At 53.7% G+C, this 16323-nt stretch overlaps 1 protein-coding gene across 1 annotated transcript in view; it reads right to left on the bottom strand.

Moving 5' to 3' along the window:
• Positions 1-4200: 4200 nt before the first annotated feature.
• Positions 4201-16323, bottom strand: part of abhd16a (abhydrolase domain containing 16A, phospholipase) — an 81276-nt gene continuing 69153 nt past the window's right edge. Inside the window, exons 17-20 of the mRNA XM_038816222.1 lie at positions 13970-14046; positions 10634-10732; positions 6849-6895; positions 4201-5233 (exon numbers count right to left, since the gene is read on the bottom strand). Coding sequence (XP_038672150.1) covers positions 5150-5233; positions 6849-6895; positions 10634-10732; positions 13970-14046 — 307 coding nt within the window. The 3' untranslated portion in view covers positions 4201-5149. The remainder of the gene's footprint in view (positions 5234-6848; positions 6896-10633; positions 10733-13969; positions 14047-16323) is intronic.

Raw genomic sequence — 16323 nt, 5'->3', positions numbered from 1 at the left:
AAATCCTCTCCCCCTTAAAGGCCTGTAGAGACGGGCTCAATGAATCATTTTGGACTGTCCACTCGGTGGCACAGAGCTTGCATATCCCTCTGGAAAGGAACATGGTACCAGGGGCGGTGCACGTCAAGACAAAAAGCAAGGATGACCAATTTTCAAACTCTCAGCAATTCGCACGGCTGGTTTGTCAAGTCGACCAAATGTTTACATTTTTCTTTTTAAACGGGTAGATACGGCGCAATGTTCGTGTTCATTCTTCACCCATTTGATGGAGTTGGGGAGCAAGGGGGTGGGCACGGTGGGGATGAGCCAGAGACAATGGAACACCACCGTGGGGTTGACTGGTCATCCAATCTACACCCCTTACCCCCCCTCCCCCCGGAGTATAACTTGCTGTGATGGTTTGAAATTTGGTACTCTTGAGTTTGTCCAGATGAGCACAAGGGTGAAAATTTTCGGCCACATGTCTCTTCAAAGCTGAGGTTGATGTATATCGTTTGAAAGATGTGGGCATTGGGGGATATGGAGGCAGGGCAGGTCGATGGAGTCAGGATACAGATTCGCCATGGAGTTCAGGGAACGGTGGAATAGGCTCGAGAGGATGTATAGCCTCCTCGTGTTCCCATATTTTAGAAGGGTTATCACCCGATTGAAGAGGTTAAAAAGGTTGCCCACTGTCTCACTCTGGCCATGGTGGTGTTGTTGCCGTGTAAGTATCAAGGTCAACAACTGACAGCACTGGGGCCAGAGCTGGTTCAACACTCTGGACCTCTCTCGTCAGGTTAATATTGAGCAGGGTGTGAAATTGCTGCTCCGTCACATACTGGGACGTCCCTGATCAAAAGGTTAGACTAATATGAGGTACACCTTTCCCTGCGACCACCTGGAAACCAGCACATAATCAGACATTTACAACGAAACCGATCAGCAAAACGGTTCACCGGGATTTCCGAGGTCAGGTCGAAGTCGAAATCAAACAGTGCACATTTCAACGGAGCGAAGGGGCTTGCTTTTCCACTGCAACTTAACGGGTCTGGGTCGGCCTCCCCCCCCCCCCCGATGTAAATACTACACAGGAAGATCCCTGGGCCACTGCTGATCGAGAAGTGGGCCTGTGGGATGTGTTTGGGGAATGGGTGCGGAGATCATCTTCAGGAACTTATCCTACACGTGTGCATATGGGTTCAGGTGATGGGCAAAGACAGGCAGTTCTGCCCATCGCCCCAGTGCTGCCCATCGCCAGTGCTGCCCATCTCCCCAGTGCTGCCCATCGCCCCAGTGCTGCCCATCGCCCCAGTGCTGCCCATCGCCCCAGTGCTGCCCATCGCCCCAGTGCTGCCCATCGCCCCAGTGCTGCCCATCGCCCCAGTGCTACCCATCTCCCCAGTGCTGCCCATCGCCCCAGTGCTGCCCATCGCCGTACTGCTGCCCATTGCCCCAGTGCTGCCCATCGCCCCAGTGCTGCCCATCGCCGTACTGCTGCCCATCGCCCCAGTGCTGCCCATCGCCGTACTGCTGCCCATCGCCCCAGTGCTGCCCATCGCCTGAGTGCTGCCCATCGCCCCAGTGCTGCCCATCGCCGTACTGCTGCCCATCGCCGTACTGCTGCCCTTCGCCCCAGTGCTGCCCATCGCCCCAGTGCTGCCCATCGCCCCAGTGCTGCCCATCGCCCCAGTGCTGCCCATCACCCCAGTGCTGCCCATCACCCCAGTGCTGCCCATCGCCGTACTGCTGCCCATCGCAGCACTGCTGCCCATCGCCCCAGTGCTGCCCATCGCCCCAGTGCTGCCCATCGCCGTACTGCTGCCCATCGCCGTACTGCTGCCCATCGCCCAGTGCTGCCCATCGCCCCAGTGCTGCCCATCGCCGTACTGCTGCCCATCGCCCCAGTGCTGCCCATCGCCCCAGTGCTGCCCATCGCCGTACTGCTGCCCATCGCCCCAGTGCTGCCCATCGCCGTACTGCTGCCCATCGCCGTACTGCTGCCCATCGCCGTACTGCTGCCCATCGCCCCAGTGCTGCCCATCGCCGTACTGCTGCCCATCGCCCCAGTGCTGCCCATCGCCCCAGTGCTGCCCAGCGCCCCAGTGCTGCCCATCGCCGTACTGCTGCCCATCGCCCCAGTGCTGCCCATCGCCCCAGTGCTGCCCATCGCCCCAGTGCTGCCCATCGCCGTACTGCTGCCCATCGTCCCAGTGCTGCCCATCGCCTCAGTGCTGCCCATCGCCCCAGTGCTGCCCATCGCCCCAGTGCTGCCCATCGCCCCAGTGCTGCCCATCGGCCCAGTGCTGCCCATCGCCCCAGTGCTGCCCATCGCCGTACTGCTGCCCATCGCCCCAGTGCTGCCCATCGCCCCAGTGCTGCCCATCGCCGTACTGCTGCCCATCGCCCCAGTGCTGCCCATCGCCGTACTGCTGCCCATCGCCCCAGTGCTGCCCAGCGCCCCAGTGCTGCCCATCGCCCCAGTGCTGCCCATCGCCCCAGTGCTGCCCATCGCCGTACTGCTGCCCATCGCCCCAGTGCTGCCCATCGCCCCAGTGCTGCCCATCGCCCCAGTGCTGCCCATCGCCGTACTGCTGCCCATCGCCCCAGTGCTGCCCATCGCCATACTGCTGCCCATCGCCCCAGTGCTGCCCATCGCTGTACTGTTGCCCATCGCCCCAGTGCTGCCCATCGCTGTACTGCTGCGTCACGGCCAGTTGGACCAAGCTGACAAACAGCTTTCAGCGATTGCAGATCAACAGCCAGAAACAGTCAGACAACCAGAGGAACAAATGGTGGAGAGAGAGAGAGAGGGGTGGGGGAACAGAGAGAGAGAGAAAGAGAGGGTGGCAGAGAGGTGGGGAGACAGAAGAGAGAGACACACACACACACACAAAGATGGGGACACACAGAGAGAGGGACACACAGACTCAGGGGGGACACACACAAAGATGGGGACACACAGAGAGAGGGACACACAGACTCAGGGGACACACACACACACGGAGGGACACACTCAGGACACACACACAGGCACACACACACACAGGCGCACACATACACACAGGCACAAACACACACAAGCACACACACACACACAGGCACACACACACACACAGGCACACACACAAGCACACACACACAGGCACACACACACACAGGCACACACACACAGGTACAAACACACACAGGCACACACACAAACAGGCACATACACACACAGGCACACACACACACAGGCACACACACACACACACAAACACACAGAGGGAGGGACACACAGACTCAGGGGCACACACACAGAGGGACACACACACACAGGCACACACAGAGGGAGGAACACACACACACACACAGGGACACCGAGAGAGAGGGACACATACACTCAGGGGACACACACACAGAGGGTCACACACAGAGGGACACACACACACAGGGGGACACAGAGGGAGGGACACACTCACACACACACAGGGACACCGAGAGAGAGGGACACACACACTCAGGGGACACACACACACAGGGGCACCGAGAGAGAGGGACACACACACACAGGGGGACACAGAGGGAGGGACACACTCACACACACACAGGGACACCGAGAGGGACACACACACTCAGGGTCACACACAGAGGGACACACACACACAGGGGGACACAGAGGGAGGGACACACTCACACACACACAGGGACACCGAGAGAGAGGGACACACACACTCAGGGGACACACACACACAGGGGCACCGAGAGAGAGGGACACACACACACAGGGGGACACAGAGGGAGGGACACACTCACACACACACAGGGACACCGAGAGGGACACACACACTCAGGGTCACACACAGAGGGACACACACACACAGGGGGACACAGAGGGAGGGACACACTCATACACACACAGGGACACCGAGAGAGAGGGACACACACACACTCAGGGGACACACACAGAGAGGTACACACACAGAGAGGGAGGGACACACACTCAGCGGACACACACACACACACACACACACAGACACACGCAGAGGGAGGGACACACACTCAGGGGACACACACACAGAGGGTCACACACTCGGGACACACACACACACGCAGAGGGAGGGACACACACAGAGGGATACACGCACACACTCACAGGGGGACACAGAGGGAGGGACACACACAGGGGACACACACACACAGGGATACACGCACACACAGGGGGAGGAACACACTCACAGACACACAGGGACACACAGAGAGAGAGAGACACACTCAGGGGACACACACACAGAGGGACACATACAAATACACACACACACGCGCATGCGCGGAGACAGAGAGACACACACACGAGAGGGGGTCAGAACTAGGGTCAAACAGAAGTCCTCCACAGCACACACACTTCAGCGTTGACCAAACAGTGAGGGTGAGGGCTGCAGAAAGGGGGCACGCTCACATACCCACACAGGAGTCTGTGATCGCCCGTCAGGAGAACGGCTTTCCCACTGGCGATGGGTGGGGTGGAAGTCGGTGTCATTGAAGAGACGCCATTCCCAGCTGGAGCTTTGACAACAACAGCACGGAGCCAAAGTGACACCGAGCCTCGTGCACCACACGAGAGCTCCGGCTACAACCCCTCTGGGGCTGCGCTGGTCAGAAGAGACAATGATCAGGCAGCGACAGATAGGTCCGCTGCCATTCAGGGAGGGCTGGGTCAAAGAGGAGCATCATCAGTGAGGCGGGAGGGGGAGTCATCTGTGATGCCCCGCAGAGTCGAGCAGCCAGCCGACCCTCACTGATGCGCAAGGACATATGGTTGAGGCGCTGGAGGGGCTCTGGGGAGGGGGGTGGGGGAGAGAGAGTGTGGGATGGGTACGGGCGGAGGGAGTACGTTCGGGGGACCCAGGCCTTCCAGACAAGCAGCCACCCGAATCTCACTTCAGATATTTAAAAGAATCATTGCAACTTCAGATCGGCAGTCGAAGAGTAGAGACGGTCCTTCCCCCTCAGATCCTCGGAAGGCGAAGAGAAGAGAAGCGCTGGACGGGTAAACTCCAAACAGCTTGGAGCCGCTTTGAGAGCTTCAGAGCAGCAGCAGGACTTCCAGGGTCTGGAGGTGCGGAGCATCAGTCCGCACCGTAACTCCTCCCGCGACCCTCACGCTGGGCTGTCCTGTCCCGTCCCTCTACAAGGACCAGGGCAGCGCGAACTCGTACGAGGGAAGAGGCGTGCAGTGCGTGGCATCAAAATTCTTCATGTGCTTGTGCGCCTGCGACACAGAAGATGAGAGGCCGTGAGCACGAGGGGGATTCTCAATCTCACTTTGCTACCTTCACACACCCTCCGCGACCCTCCGGCACACAAGCGTCTGCGTAAAAAGTAGCTACGAAATTAACTCGTCCTTCACTCGCTCTGACACAGGGAATAGGATCAAGGGGGGAGGCCACTCAGCCCTTCGAGCCTGCCCCCCCATTTAATACCATCATTGGCTGATCTGATTGTAACCTTAACCCACCTTCCTGCTGACCCCCTCGATAACCTTTCAACCCCCCCCCCCCACTTGTTAATCAGCTCTGCCTTAAAATTAAGCCAAGACTCTGCTTCCACTGCCCTTTGAGGAAGAGAGTTCCAGAGACCCCCCCCCCCCCCCTCCTCGGGTGCGATCGAACAGAAACGTTTCTGTCAGTTCAGAATGGTTTTACTTGGGAGTTTCTCCCTGGCTTTGTCTCCGAGTTGCCCACCGCTATCTAACTACACTTGTCAGTTCTCCAGACCCTTTCGGGCCTAGCCCGCACTTAAAACTTCTGCTTCCTCACTGGCCAGACTGGCTCCTCAGAGATCCCACTGTCATGGACTGATGCACCTGAGGCAGGTACGTTGGTGAAGTTGAGATCACGGATGTTTTTCCCTCACGGTGCCGAGGTCCCAGGTTCGAATCCCGGCTCTGGGTCACTGTCCGTGTGGGGGTTTGAACATTCTCCCCGTGTCTGCGTGGGTTTCGCCCCCACAACCCAAAGATGCGCTGGTTAAGTGGATTGGCCATGCTAAATTGCCCCTGGAGTTGGAAAAAATAATTGGCTGCTCTAAATTTATAATAAAAAAAGAAAATACTTGGACAAGCGGGGGCCGTGGGAGGGATGGAATTAAGGTTGCCCTGGAGAGGGCAGAAACAAGCAAAATATTGGCACTTGAGGGGGATTCTATGGATTGGGGGTATCATAGAATTTTAGAATTTACAGTGCAGAAGGAGGCCATTCAGCCCATCGAGTCTGCACCGGCTCTTGGAAAGAGCACCCTACCCAAGGTCAACACCTCCACCCTATCCCCACAACCCAGTAACCCCACCCAACACTAAGGGCAATTTTGGACACTAAGGGCAATTTATCATGGCCAATCCACCTAACCCGCACATCTTTGTGACTGTGGGAGGAAACCGGAGCACCCGGAGGAAACCCACGCACACACGGGGAAGATGTGCAGACTCCGCACAGACAGTGACCCAAGCCGGAATCGAACCTGGGACCCTGGAGCTGTGAAGCGATTGTGCTATCCACAATGCTACCGTGCTGCCCTTGAATCCTTGGCACATTTCTCTCCCTTCCTTTTCTATTGCGATTCCCCTTCCCAATCGATGGTCGAGACAGCGACACTTGCTGCAGTTCCCGTCCCGATTCTGGGCAACCCCTCCAGGCAAATAAGTTGCGCCCGGCAGAGCCAATCAAATCCTTTCGCATCTGAAACAGCGTGATCAGATCACCCCCCCCCCCCCCCCCCCCCCCCCCCGCCCGTCCCCCGTCCCCCCACCCACCCGATGGCACAGAATCCATAATAAGCAGCGGTGCAACACCACGGCACTTGCTCAGTCTCGGCGGGTGATCACTCACCAGGAATATCGCCAGCTGTCTTCTCCCGTCTGTTGTCATATCATCCCCTGGGAAGAGAGAAAGGTCCGTGAGGGAACGCAGGTTAATATCATGGGAACAAAACACGAGCAAACAGCGCGGCCGTACGAAGTCACCCTTCAATCACTCTCACACCAGGACCGCTCTGGGTTCAACCCTCGTCTCCCTGCGTGCCGGGGCCAGGCCAGCCCGAGCGGGACAGCCTTCCGGACAGCTCGATGGGATTCAGCAGCCCTGGCTCAGTCCCGCTGCTCCAGTCGCCCGAACCCGCTTTCCGATGCACGAGGGGGGCAGGATGATGGTACCCAGCAGGGCCGCGAATCTGCCATTTCCCAGCCAAGGGACTGCTCAGGACGTGTCAACGGGGGAAACCCATTATTTTCCAAATGGGAAAATGCTGAGGAAATCAGAAGCACAAAGAGACTTTTTTTTCGTTTTGTTTCTTTTAAATAAATTTAGAGTACCCAATTAATTTTTTCCAATTAAGAGACAATTTAGCGTGGCCAATCCACCTACCCTGCACATCTTTGGGTTGTGGGGGCGAAACCCACGTAAACACGGGGAGAATGTGCAAACTCCACACGGACAGTGATCCAGAGCCGGGATCGAACCTGGGACCTCAACGCCGTGACGCAGCTGTGCTAACCACTGAGCCACTGTTCTGCTCCCGCATAAAGGGACTTAGGAGTCCTTGTTCACGATTCTCTTAACGTGCAGGTTCAGTCGGCAGTTAGGAAGGCAAATGTAATGTTAGCATTCACATCAAGAGTGCTAGAATACAAGAGCAGGGATGTACTTCTGAGGCTGTATAAGGCTCTGGTCAGACCCCATTTGGAGTAGTGTGCGCAGTTTTGGGCCCCGTATCTAAGGAAGGATGTGCTGGCCTTGGAAATGGTCCAGAGGAGGTTCACAAGAATGATTCCTGGAATGAAGAGCTTGTCGTATGAGGAACGGTTGAGGACTCTGGGTCTGTACTCGTTGCAGTTAAGGAGGTTGAGAGGGGATCTTATTGAAACGTACAAGATACTGCGAGGCCTGGATAGAGTGGACGTGGAGAGGATGTTTCCACTTGTAGGAAAAACTAGAAGCAGAGGACACAATCTCAGACTGAAGAGACGATCCTTTAAAACAGAGATGAGGAGGAATTTGTTCAGCCAGAGGGTGGTGAATCTGTGGAACTCTTTGCCGCAGAAGGCTGTGGAGGCCAAATCGCTGAGTGTCTTTAAGACAGAGATAGATAGGCTCTTGATCAATAAGGGGATTGGGGGATGAGAAAAATATAAGTAATGATTGAATGGCGGAGCAGAATTGATGGGCCGAGTGGCCTAATTCTGCTCCTATGTCTTAAGCATTTGGGAAAGAGTAAACAATCTCTCTTCTCGAGACAGAAGGATGGCTGAATGGCCTGATCGATGTCTCTTTTCCTTCGTTTACCCCCCGGGATGTGGGCGTCTCCGGCGGGGCTGGCATTCGTCACCCCTCCCCAATTACTCTGGGAAGTCAGCGGCTCGCTTGGCCATTTCGTATGAGAGGCGACCACATTGCTGTGGGTCTGGAGTAGGCCAGACCGGGTAGGGATAGCAGATTTACTGCCCCTGACGGAGCATTAACGAACCGGATGGGTTTAAAACACAAATAAATCACGGTCGATGATCGGCTTTGATCGGGTGGAAATACAGAAAGCGAGGGTAGCCAGCAGTAGCCCCACCACGGGAGGGTGGGGGGGGGGGGGGGGGGGGGGGGGGGAGAGACGGTGGGGGGGGGGGGGGACACCACAGGAGGGGGGGGGGCTTCACCCGGCAGCTAGTGGAATTTAAATTCAATGTATAAAATCTGGAATATCGAATCAGTCTCTGGAAGGGTGACCGTGACACTGCACTGTTGTAAAAACCCAGCTGGTTCACTAACGTCCCTTCAAGGAAGGAAATCTGCCGTCCTTACCCCGTCTGGCCGACACGTGAACTCCAGACCCCACACAGCAATCTGGGTGACACTTAAAAGCCCTCTGAAAGTCACAGTGGTTGGCACTGCAGCTTCACAGCGCCAGGGTCCCAGGTTCGATTCCCGGTTTGGGTCACTGTCTGTGCAGAGTCTGCACGTCCTCCCCGTGTCTGCGTGGGTTTCCTCCGGGTGATCCGGTTTCCTCCCACAAGTCCCGAAAGACGTGCTGTTAGGTGAATTGGACATTCTGAATTCTCCCTCTGTACCCGAACAGGCGCCGGAATGTGGCGACTAGGGGATTTTCACAGTAACTTCATTGCAGTGTTAATGTAAGCCTACTTGGGACACTAATAAAGATTATTAAATGGCTGAGTGAGACATTCAGTTCAAGGGCAATTAGGGATGGGCAACAAAGAGCGACGCCCACATTTTAAGTTGAAAAAAAACCCGTCAGTTATCAGTCAGGTCAGCAACACGGGTCACGTCTGCTTCCCCGAAGCTACGTATATTCATGCAGGGTCCTATCCTCTGCAAACAAACAGAACCCGTCCAAACATTGCACCTTTTCAAATTAAACAAAGGTTCCCTGGGACATCCCCCGGCAATGCCTCAACCAATCGGGACTCGACTTGCCTGGTTTCAATTTAAACGAAGGCTAAATGTTTAAATGTTGCCTGGTGCATTCTCCATAGCAACACCGTGACCAATCGGCATCTTTTTAAAATATTACAAATTGCTGTTCCCTTTGGTATTCTCGCGTTTCTGTCCTGATGAGTACAGGGTGGAAAGTTTTGACGGATTGTGTCTTTTTCAAGCATCAATGGTTAGGGGATGGCAGGGTGGCTAGCACTGCTGCCTCACAGCACCAGGGGTTAGCACTGCTGCCTCACAGTACATGGGGTCAGAACTGCTGCCTCACAGCACCAGGGGTTAGCACTGCTGCCTCCCAGCACTAGGGGTTAGCACTGCTGCCTCACAGCACCAGGGGTTAGCACTGCTGCCTCACAGCACCAGGGGTTAGCACTGCTGCCTCACAGCACCAAGGGTTAGCACTGCTGCCTCACAGCACCAGGGGTTAGCACTGCTGCCTCCCAGCACTAGGGGTTAGCACTGCTGCCTCACAGCACCAGGGGTTAGCACTGCTGCCTCACAGCACCAAGTGTTAGCACTGCTGCCTCACAGCACCAGGGGTTGGCACTGCTGCCTCACAGCACCAAGGGTTAGCACTGCTGCCTCACAGCACCAGGGGTTAGCACTGCTGCCTCACAGCACCAGGGGTTAGCACTGCTGCCTCACAGCACCAGGGGTTGGCACTGCTGCCTCACAGCACCAAGGTTAGCACTGCTGCCTCACAGCACCAAAGGGTTAGCACTGCTGCCTCACAGCACCAGGGACCCGGGTTCAATTCCAGCCTCGGGTGACTGTCCGTGTGGAGTCTGCACGTTCTCCCCGTGTCTGCGTGGGTTTCCTCCGGTTAGACCAGAGATGTCCAGGTGAGGTGGATTGGCCATGATCAATTGCCCCTTAGTGTCCAAAGGTTAATTGGGGTTGTAGGGATAGGGTGGGGGCCTGGGTGGGGTGCTCTTTCAGGGTGTCGGTGCAGACTCGATGGGCCAAATGGCCTCCTTCTGTACTGTAAATTCTAAGATTCTGATGATACTTTTGACGGGCAGTCCATTGTTCGAATGGCAGGAATGGGGGGGGGGGGAGAGATTATATAAGATTGTGCTGACAGAGCGAGCTGAAATCAGGCGGAAGGAGGATCACATGGAGCGTAGGCGACAGGCTCGATGGGCTGAATGGTCCCGACGCTCTGCTGCACTCACCAACAGTCCAGGGGAACTGCCCTCCGTGTTCCGACTTGTATGACTGCAGAACGGAGGTGCACCAGTCGTCGTCCACCTCGTACCGGCTGTAGAGGGCAGCTTGCCGAGAAAAGACACAGAAACCTGAATGAGAAGCTAAGCCGAGCGGACCAACCCGTTCACGCGCCCGGGGCTGGAGGGGGGGGGGGGGGGGCCCAGTCCTCGAGAACCCGGGCTGCGACCCGGCGTCTTCTGCCACGCAACGGGGCCTCACAGCGCTTCGCTGCCACTGAAGCCCTTTCTGAAACGCTCCGTGAAACGCAGAAACCAATGCAGGCACAGCACGATCCCACACACAGCACGGAGGAAACGGCCGGCTCCTCTGTTTGGGGGAAATTAACGTTGGTTCAGGACCAGCTGCCCTTCCCTGAGTTGTTGTTTGCGGTGTATATAAATGATTTGGAAGAAAATGCAGTTGGTCTGATTAGTAAGTTCGCAGACGACACAAGAAATTGGTGGAGTTGGGGAAAGTGAAGAGGATTGTCAGAGGATACAGCAGGATATCAACTGGTTGGAGTCTTGGGCGGAGAAATGGCAGATGGAGTTTAATCCGGAGAAGTGTGAGGTAATGCACTTTGGAAGGTCCAATGCAGGTAGGAATTACACAATAAATGGTAGAACTCTTGCGAGTGCTGACAGGCAGAGAGATCTGGGCATGTCCACTAATCACTGAAAGTGGCAACGCATGTCATGTGAATAATATGATCAAGAAGGCATACGGCATGCTGGCCTTCATCGGTCGGGGTATTGAATATAAAAATTGGCAAGTCATGTTGCAACTGTACAGGACCTTGGTTAGGCCTCTTTTGGAATATTGTGTACAATTCTGGTCGCCACACTACCAGAAGGATGTGGATGCTTTGGAGAGGGTACCAAAGCGGTTCACTAAGATGTTGCCTGGTACGGAGGGCATTAGCTGTGAGGAGAGGTTAGATAAACTCTGTCTGTTCTCACTGGAAAGACGGAGGTTGAGAGATGATCTGATAAAGTTCTACAAGATTCTGAGTGACATGGACAGAGTGGACAGTCAGATGCTCTTTCCTAGGGTAGGAAAATCAAGTACTCGGAGACAGAGGTTTAAAGTGCATGGGGAAAAGTTTAGAACTGATGTGTGGGGCAAGTTTTTACACAGAGGGTGGTAAATATATGGAACGCGCTGCGTGGGGAGGTGGTGGAAGCAGGTACGATAGCGGCATTTAAGGATCATCTAGAGAAATATATGACTAGGGTGGGAATGGACGGATACGGACTCCGTACGTGCAGACGGTTTTAGTTTAGGCATGTACTATGGTCAGTGCAGGCTTGGAGGGCCGAAGGGCCTGTTTCTGTGCTGTAGTGTCCCGAACACATCCAGCGGGATATCTCCGCTCCTCCAATTCTGGCCTCACGTGCATCCCTGAATTTAATCGCTGCCCCCACGCCCCCTGCCGACCAGTGGGAGGCAGTGCCTCCAGCCAGCCGCCTGGGCCCCGATAGTTTGGAATTCCTCTCCCTGTTGTCATGTGAGAGTACCTTTAAGAAATGGGTGTTTACCAGTGATGTCAGAGTGTGGGTGGAGCTGGGCTGTCAGTCAGCTTTTTACTTTCATTTTAGGCTGTTTGCTGCAGGGTGTGTTTTAGTTTTGTTTTCAATGTTGGAGCTGAAGCCAGACAGAACAGCTGTACTGCTGTTCTCTCTGCCATGAAAAGACTATCTCTTGATCGTTTGGTGAATTCAGAATTATAAATGTTCTCAGTAGTGAATGTAAACCTGATGTGCTTCTGTTAAAAGGTGTTTATTCTGTCTGGATGTTGGTTGGGAAGTTATTAAGCATTACTTAGTGCTGTATTCTTTGGGGGTTGTATTTGAATTGATGGTTGCTAAGATGTTCACTGTATGTTTTAAAAAGGTTAACTTGAGTTCATAGAATAAACATTGTTTTGCTTTAAAAAATACTTTTCCATTTCTGCTGTACCACACCTGTAGAGTGGGCCGTGTGCTCCCCATACCACAATCTATTAAAGGTTGTGGGTCAGGTGAACTCCATGATGCACTTTGGGGTCCTCTAAACCCTGGCCCAGAACACTGTGTACCTCCGCCTGTCCAACTCTCTTATCTCCTTTCAGACGCTGCTTAAAAACCCACCCCCTTGACCAAGATTTTGCTCGCCTGACCTCAATATCTCCTGTTGCAGCTGGGAGTAACATTATGGTTTGTAACTCTCGCATGAAGCAACTTGTGACGTTTTATTTCATTCAAGGTTTTGTACAGACAGATGCCGCTGTTGCTGCTGTTTCTTGTTGTTGACAGCGGCCGTAAAACCTTCCAACATTCGCCTGAGGGGGCCAATCAGGATCGCAATGTTTCATCCGCAAGGTGGCACTTGGGCCAGCTCGGCACTCCCTCCGCACAGCACGGGGAATGTTAGCGATAGCTGGGGTAGGCCACTCAGCCCTTCGGGCCTGCTGCCCCGTTCTGCTAGATGGTGGCCGACCTGATTGTGGCCCCAACTCCACTTTGCAGTTCGTCCATTGAACGTTAGGAACAAAGGGATGTGGTGGACCTGGATTTCCGGAATGCCGCAGAATCCGTGCTCCAGCCCACCGACTGAAGAGGGGGGAGGAATTGTCTAAAAAGAGAAGAAAAAAATTATTTTGCTCCGGGGCACAGAGAGGTCGTCGCCGAGTCAAAATCCTGGAGCTCCTTCCCTAACAGCACGGTGGCTGTACCTACACCTCAGGGACCGCAGCGGCTTCAAGACGGCAGCTCAGCCACCACCTTGTCAAGGGGCAATTAGGGATGGACAACAATAGCCAGCGACGCCCACCTCCCGTGAACAAATAAATTGACTAAATCATGCGGCTGAGGACTGCCTTTGCCTCACAGAATGGTGCAGTAGAATAGAAGCCATTCGGTCCATCATTCCTGTGCTGGTCCTTGGAAACCCAATCAATCCCTGTCTCTTTACTCGGTGACTTTGCAGATCGCTCCCCTTCAAGTGTTTACCCAAGTACCCTGTCAAAATCTACTGTTGAACCCGCGCCCCCATCGAGCAGACCGTCATTGGACTGTCACCTCACCGCTCGCCCTTTTACTCACCACCTTGAATCTACGTCCTTCTCGTTGGCCAAGCTAAAATCAGGCGGGAAGCGTTGGATCACGAACCCACCCAACACAAAGAGTTAGCTCCGCGTTCTTAACAAGGAGGGTGGGCAGCAGGTTAACTCTATCGGTAATAATGTGAGCTGAACTTACTTTCCTGCCAAGGAGGGTGGGCAGCAGGTTAACTCTATCGGTAATAATGTGAGCTGAACTTACTTTCCTGGAGGGGGTTTGAGGCACCCAGCCATTCTCGAACGACCCGGACTCCCTCCTCCGCCATAACCTTGGGGTACCTGGTAGTGCAAATTACACCTCAACAATCCGCATGACACCCTCATTACAGAGATTATCGCCCACTGACCCACATTACACCTCATTACAGAGATTAACACCCACTGACCCACATTACACCTCATTACAGAGATTATCCCCCACTGACCCACATTACACCTCATTACAGAGATTAACACCCACTGACCCACATTACACCTCATTACAGAGATTATCCCCCACTGACCCACATTACACCTCATTACAGAGAGATTATCGCCCACTGACCCACATTACACCCTCATTACAGAGAGATTATCGCCCACTGACCCACATTACACCTCATTACAGAGATTAACACCCACTGACCCACATTACACCCTCATTACAGAGAGATTATCGCCCACTGACCCACATTACACCTCATTACAGAGATTAACACCCACTGACCCACATTAGAGAGATTATTGCCCACTGACCCACATTACACCTCATTACAGAGATTAACACCCACTGACCCACATTACAGAGAGATTATCGCCCACTGACCCACATTACAGAGAGATTACCGCCCACTGACCCACATTACAGAGAGATTATCGCCCACTGACCCACATTACACCTCATTACAGAGATTAACACCACTGACCCACATTACAGAGAGATTATTGCCCACTGACCCACATTACACCTCATTACAGAGAGATTATCGCCCACTGACCCACATTACACCCTCATTACAGAGATTAACACCCACTGACCCACATTACACCTCATTACAGAGAGATTATCGCCCACTGACCCACATTACAGAGAGATTATTGCCCACTGACCCACATTACACCTCATTACAGAGATTAACACCCACTGACCCACATTACACCCTCATTACAGAGATTAACACCCACTGACCCACATTACACCTCATTACAGAGAGATTATCGCCCACTGACCCACATTACACCTCATTACAGAGATTATCGCCCACTGACCCACATTACACCTCATTACAGAGATTAACACCACTGACCCACATTACAGAGAGATTATTGCCCACTGACCCACATTACACCTCATTACAGAGATTAACACCACTGACCCACATTACAGAGAGATTATCGCCCACTGACCCACATTACAGAGAGATTATCGCCCACTGACCCACATTACACCTCATTACAGAGATTAACACCACTGACCCACATTAGAGAGATTATTGCCCACTGACCCACATTACACCTCATTACAGAGATTAACACCCACTGACCCACATTACAGAGAGATTATCGCCCACTGACCCACATTACAGAGAGATTATCGCCCACTGACCCACATTACAGAGAGATTACCGCCCACTGACCCACATTACAGAGGGATTATCGCCCACTGACCCACATTACACCTCATTACAGAGATTAACACCACTGACCCACATTACAGAGAGATTATCGCCCACTGACCCACATTACAGAGAGATTATCGCCCACTGACCCACATTACACCTCATTACAGAGATTAACACCCACTGACCCACATTACACCCTCATTACAGAGATTATCGCCCACTGACCCACATTACACCTCATTACAGAGAGATTATCGCCCACTGACCCACATTACACCCTCATTACAGAGATTATCGCCCACTGACCCACATTACAGAGATTATCGCCCACTGACCCACATTACCCCTCATTACAGAGATTATCGCCCACTGACCCACATTACACCCTCATTACAGAGATTATCGCCTACTGACCCACATTACACCTCATTACAGAGAGATTATCGCCCACTGACCCACATTACACCTCATTACAGAGAGATTATCGCCCACTGACCCACATTACAGAGAGATTATCGCCCACTGACCCACATTACAGAGAGATTATCGCCCACTGACCCACATTACACCCTCATTAGAGATTATCGCCCACTGACCCACATTACACCTCATTACAGAGATTATCGCCCACTGACCCACATTACACCTCATTACAGAGATTAACACCCACTGACCCACATTACACCCTCATTACAGAGATTATCGCCCACTGACCCACAGTACCCCTCAGTACAGAGAGATTATCGCCCACTGACCCACATTACACCTCATTACAGAGAGATTATCGCCCACTGACCCACATTACACCTCATTACAGAGAGATTATCGCCCACTGACCCACATTACACCTCATTACAGAGAGATTATCGCCCACTGACCCACATTACACCTCATTACAGAGATTATCGCCCACTGACCCACATTACAGAGAGATTATCGCCCACTGACCCACATT

This window comes from Scyliorhinus canicula, chromosome 13 (assembly GCF_902713615.1).
Source record: "Scyliorhinus canicula chromosome 13, sScyCan1.1, whole genome shotgun sequence".
Taxonomy (NCBI): domain Eukaryota; kingdom Metazoa; phylum Chordata; class Chondrichthyes; order Carcharhiniformes; family Scyliorhinidae; genus Scyliorhinus; species Scyliorhinus canicula.
Note: the sequence above shows the minus strand (reverse complement) of the source record. Positions and strands in the feature narration are given on the sequence as shown.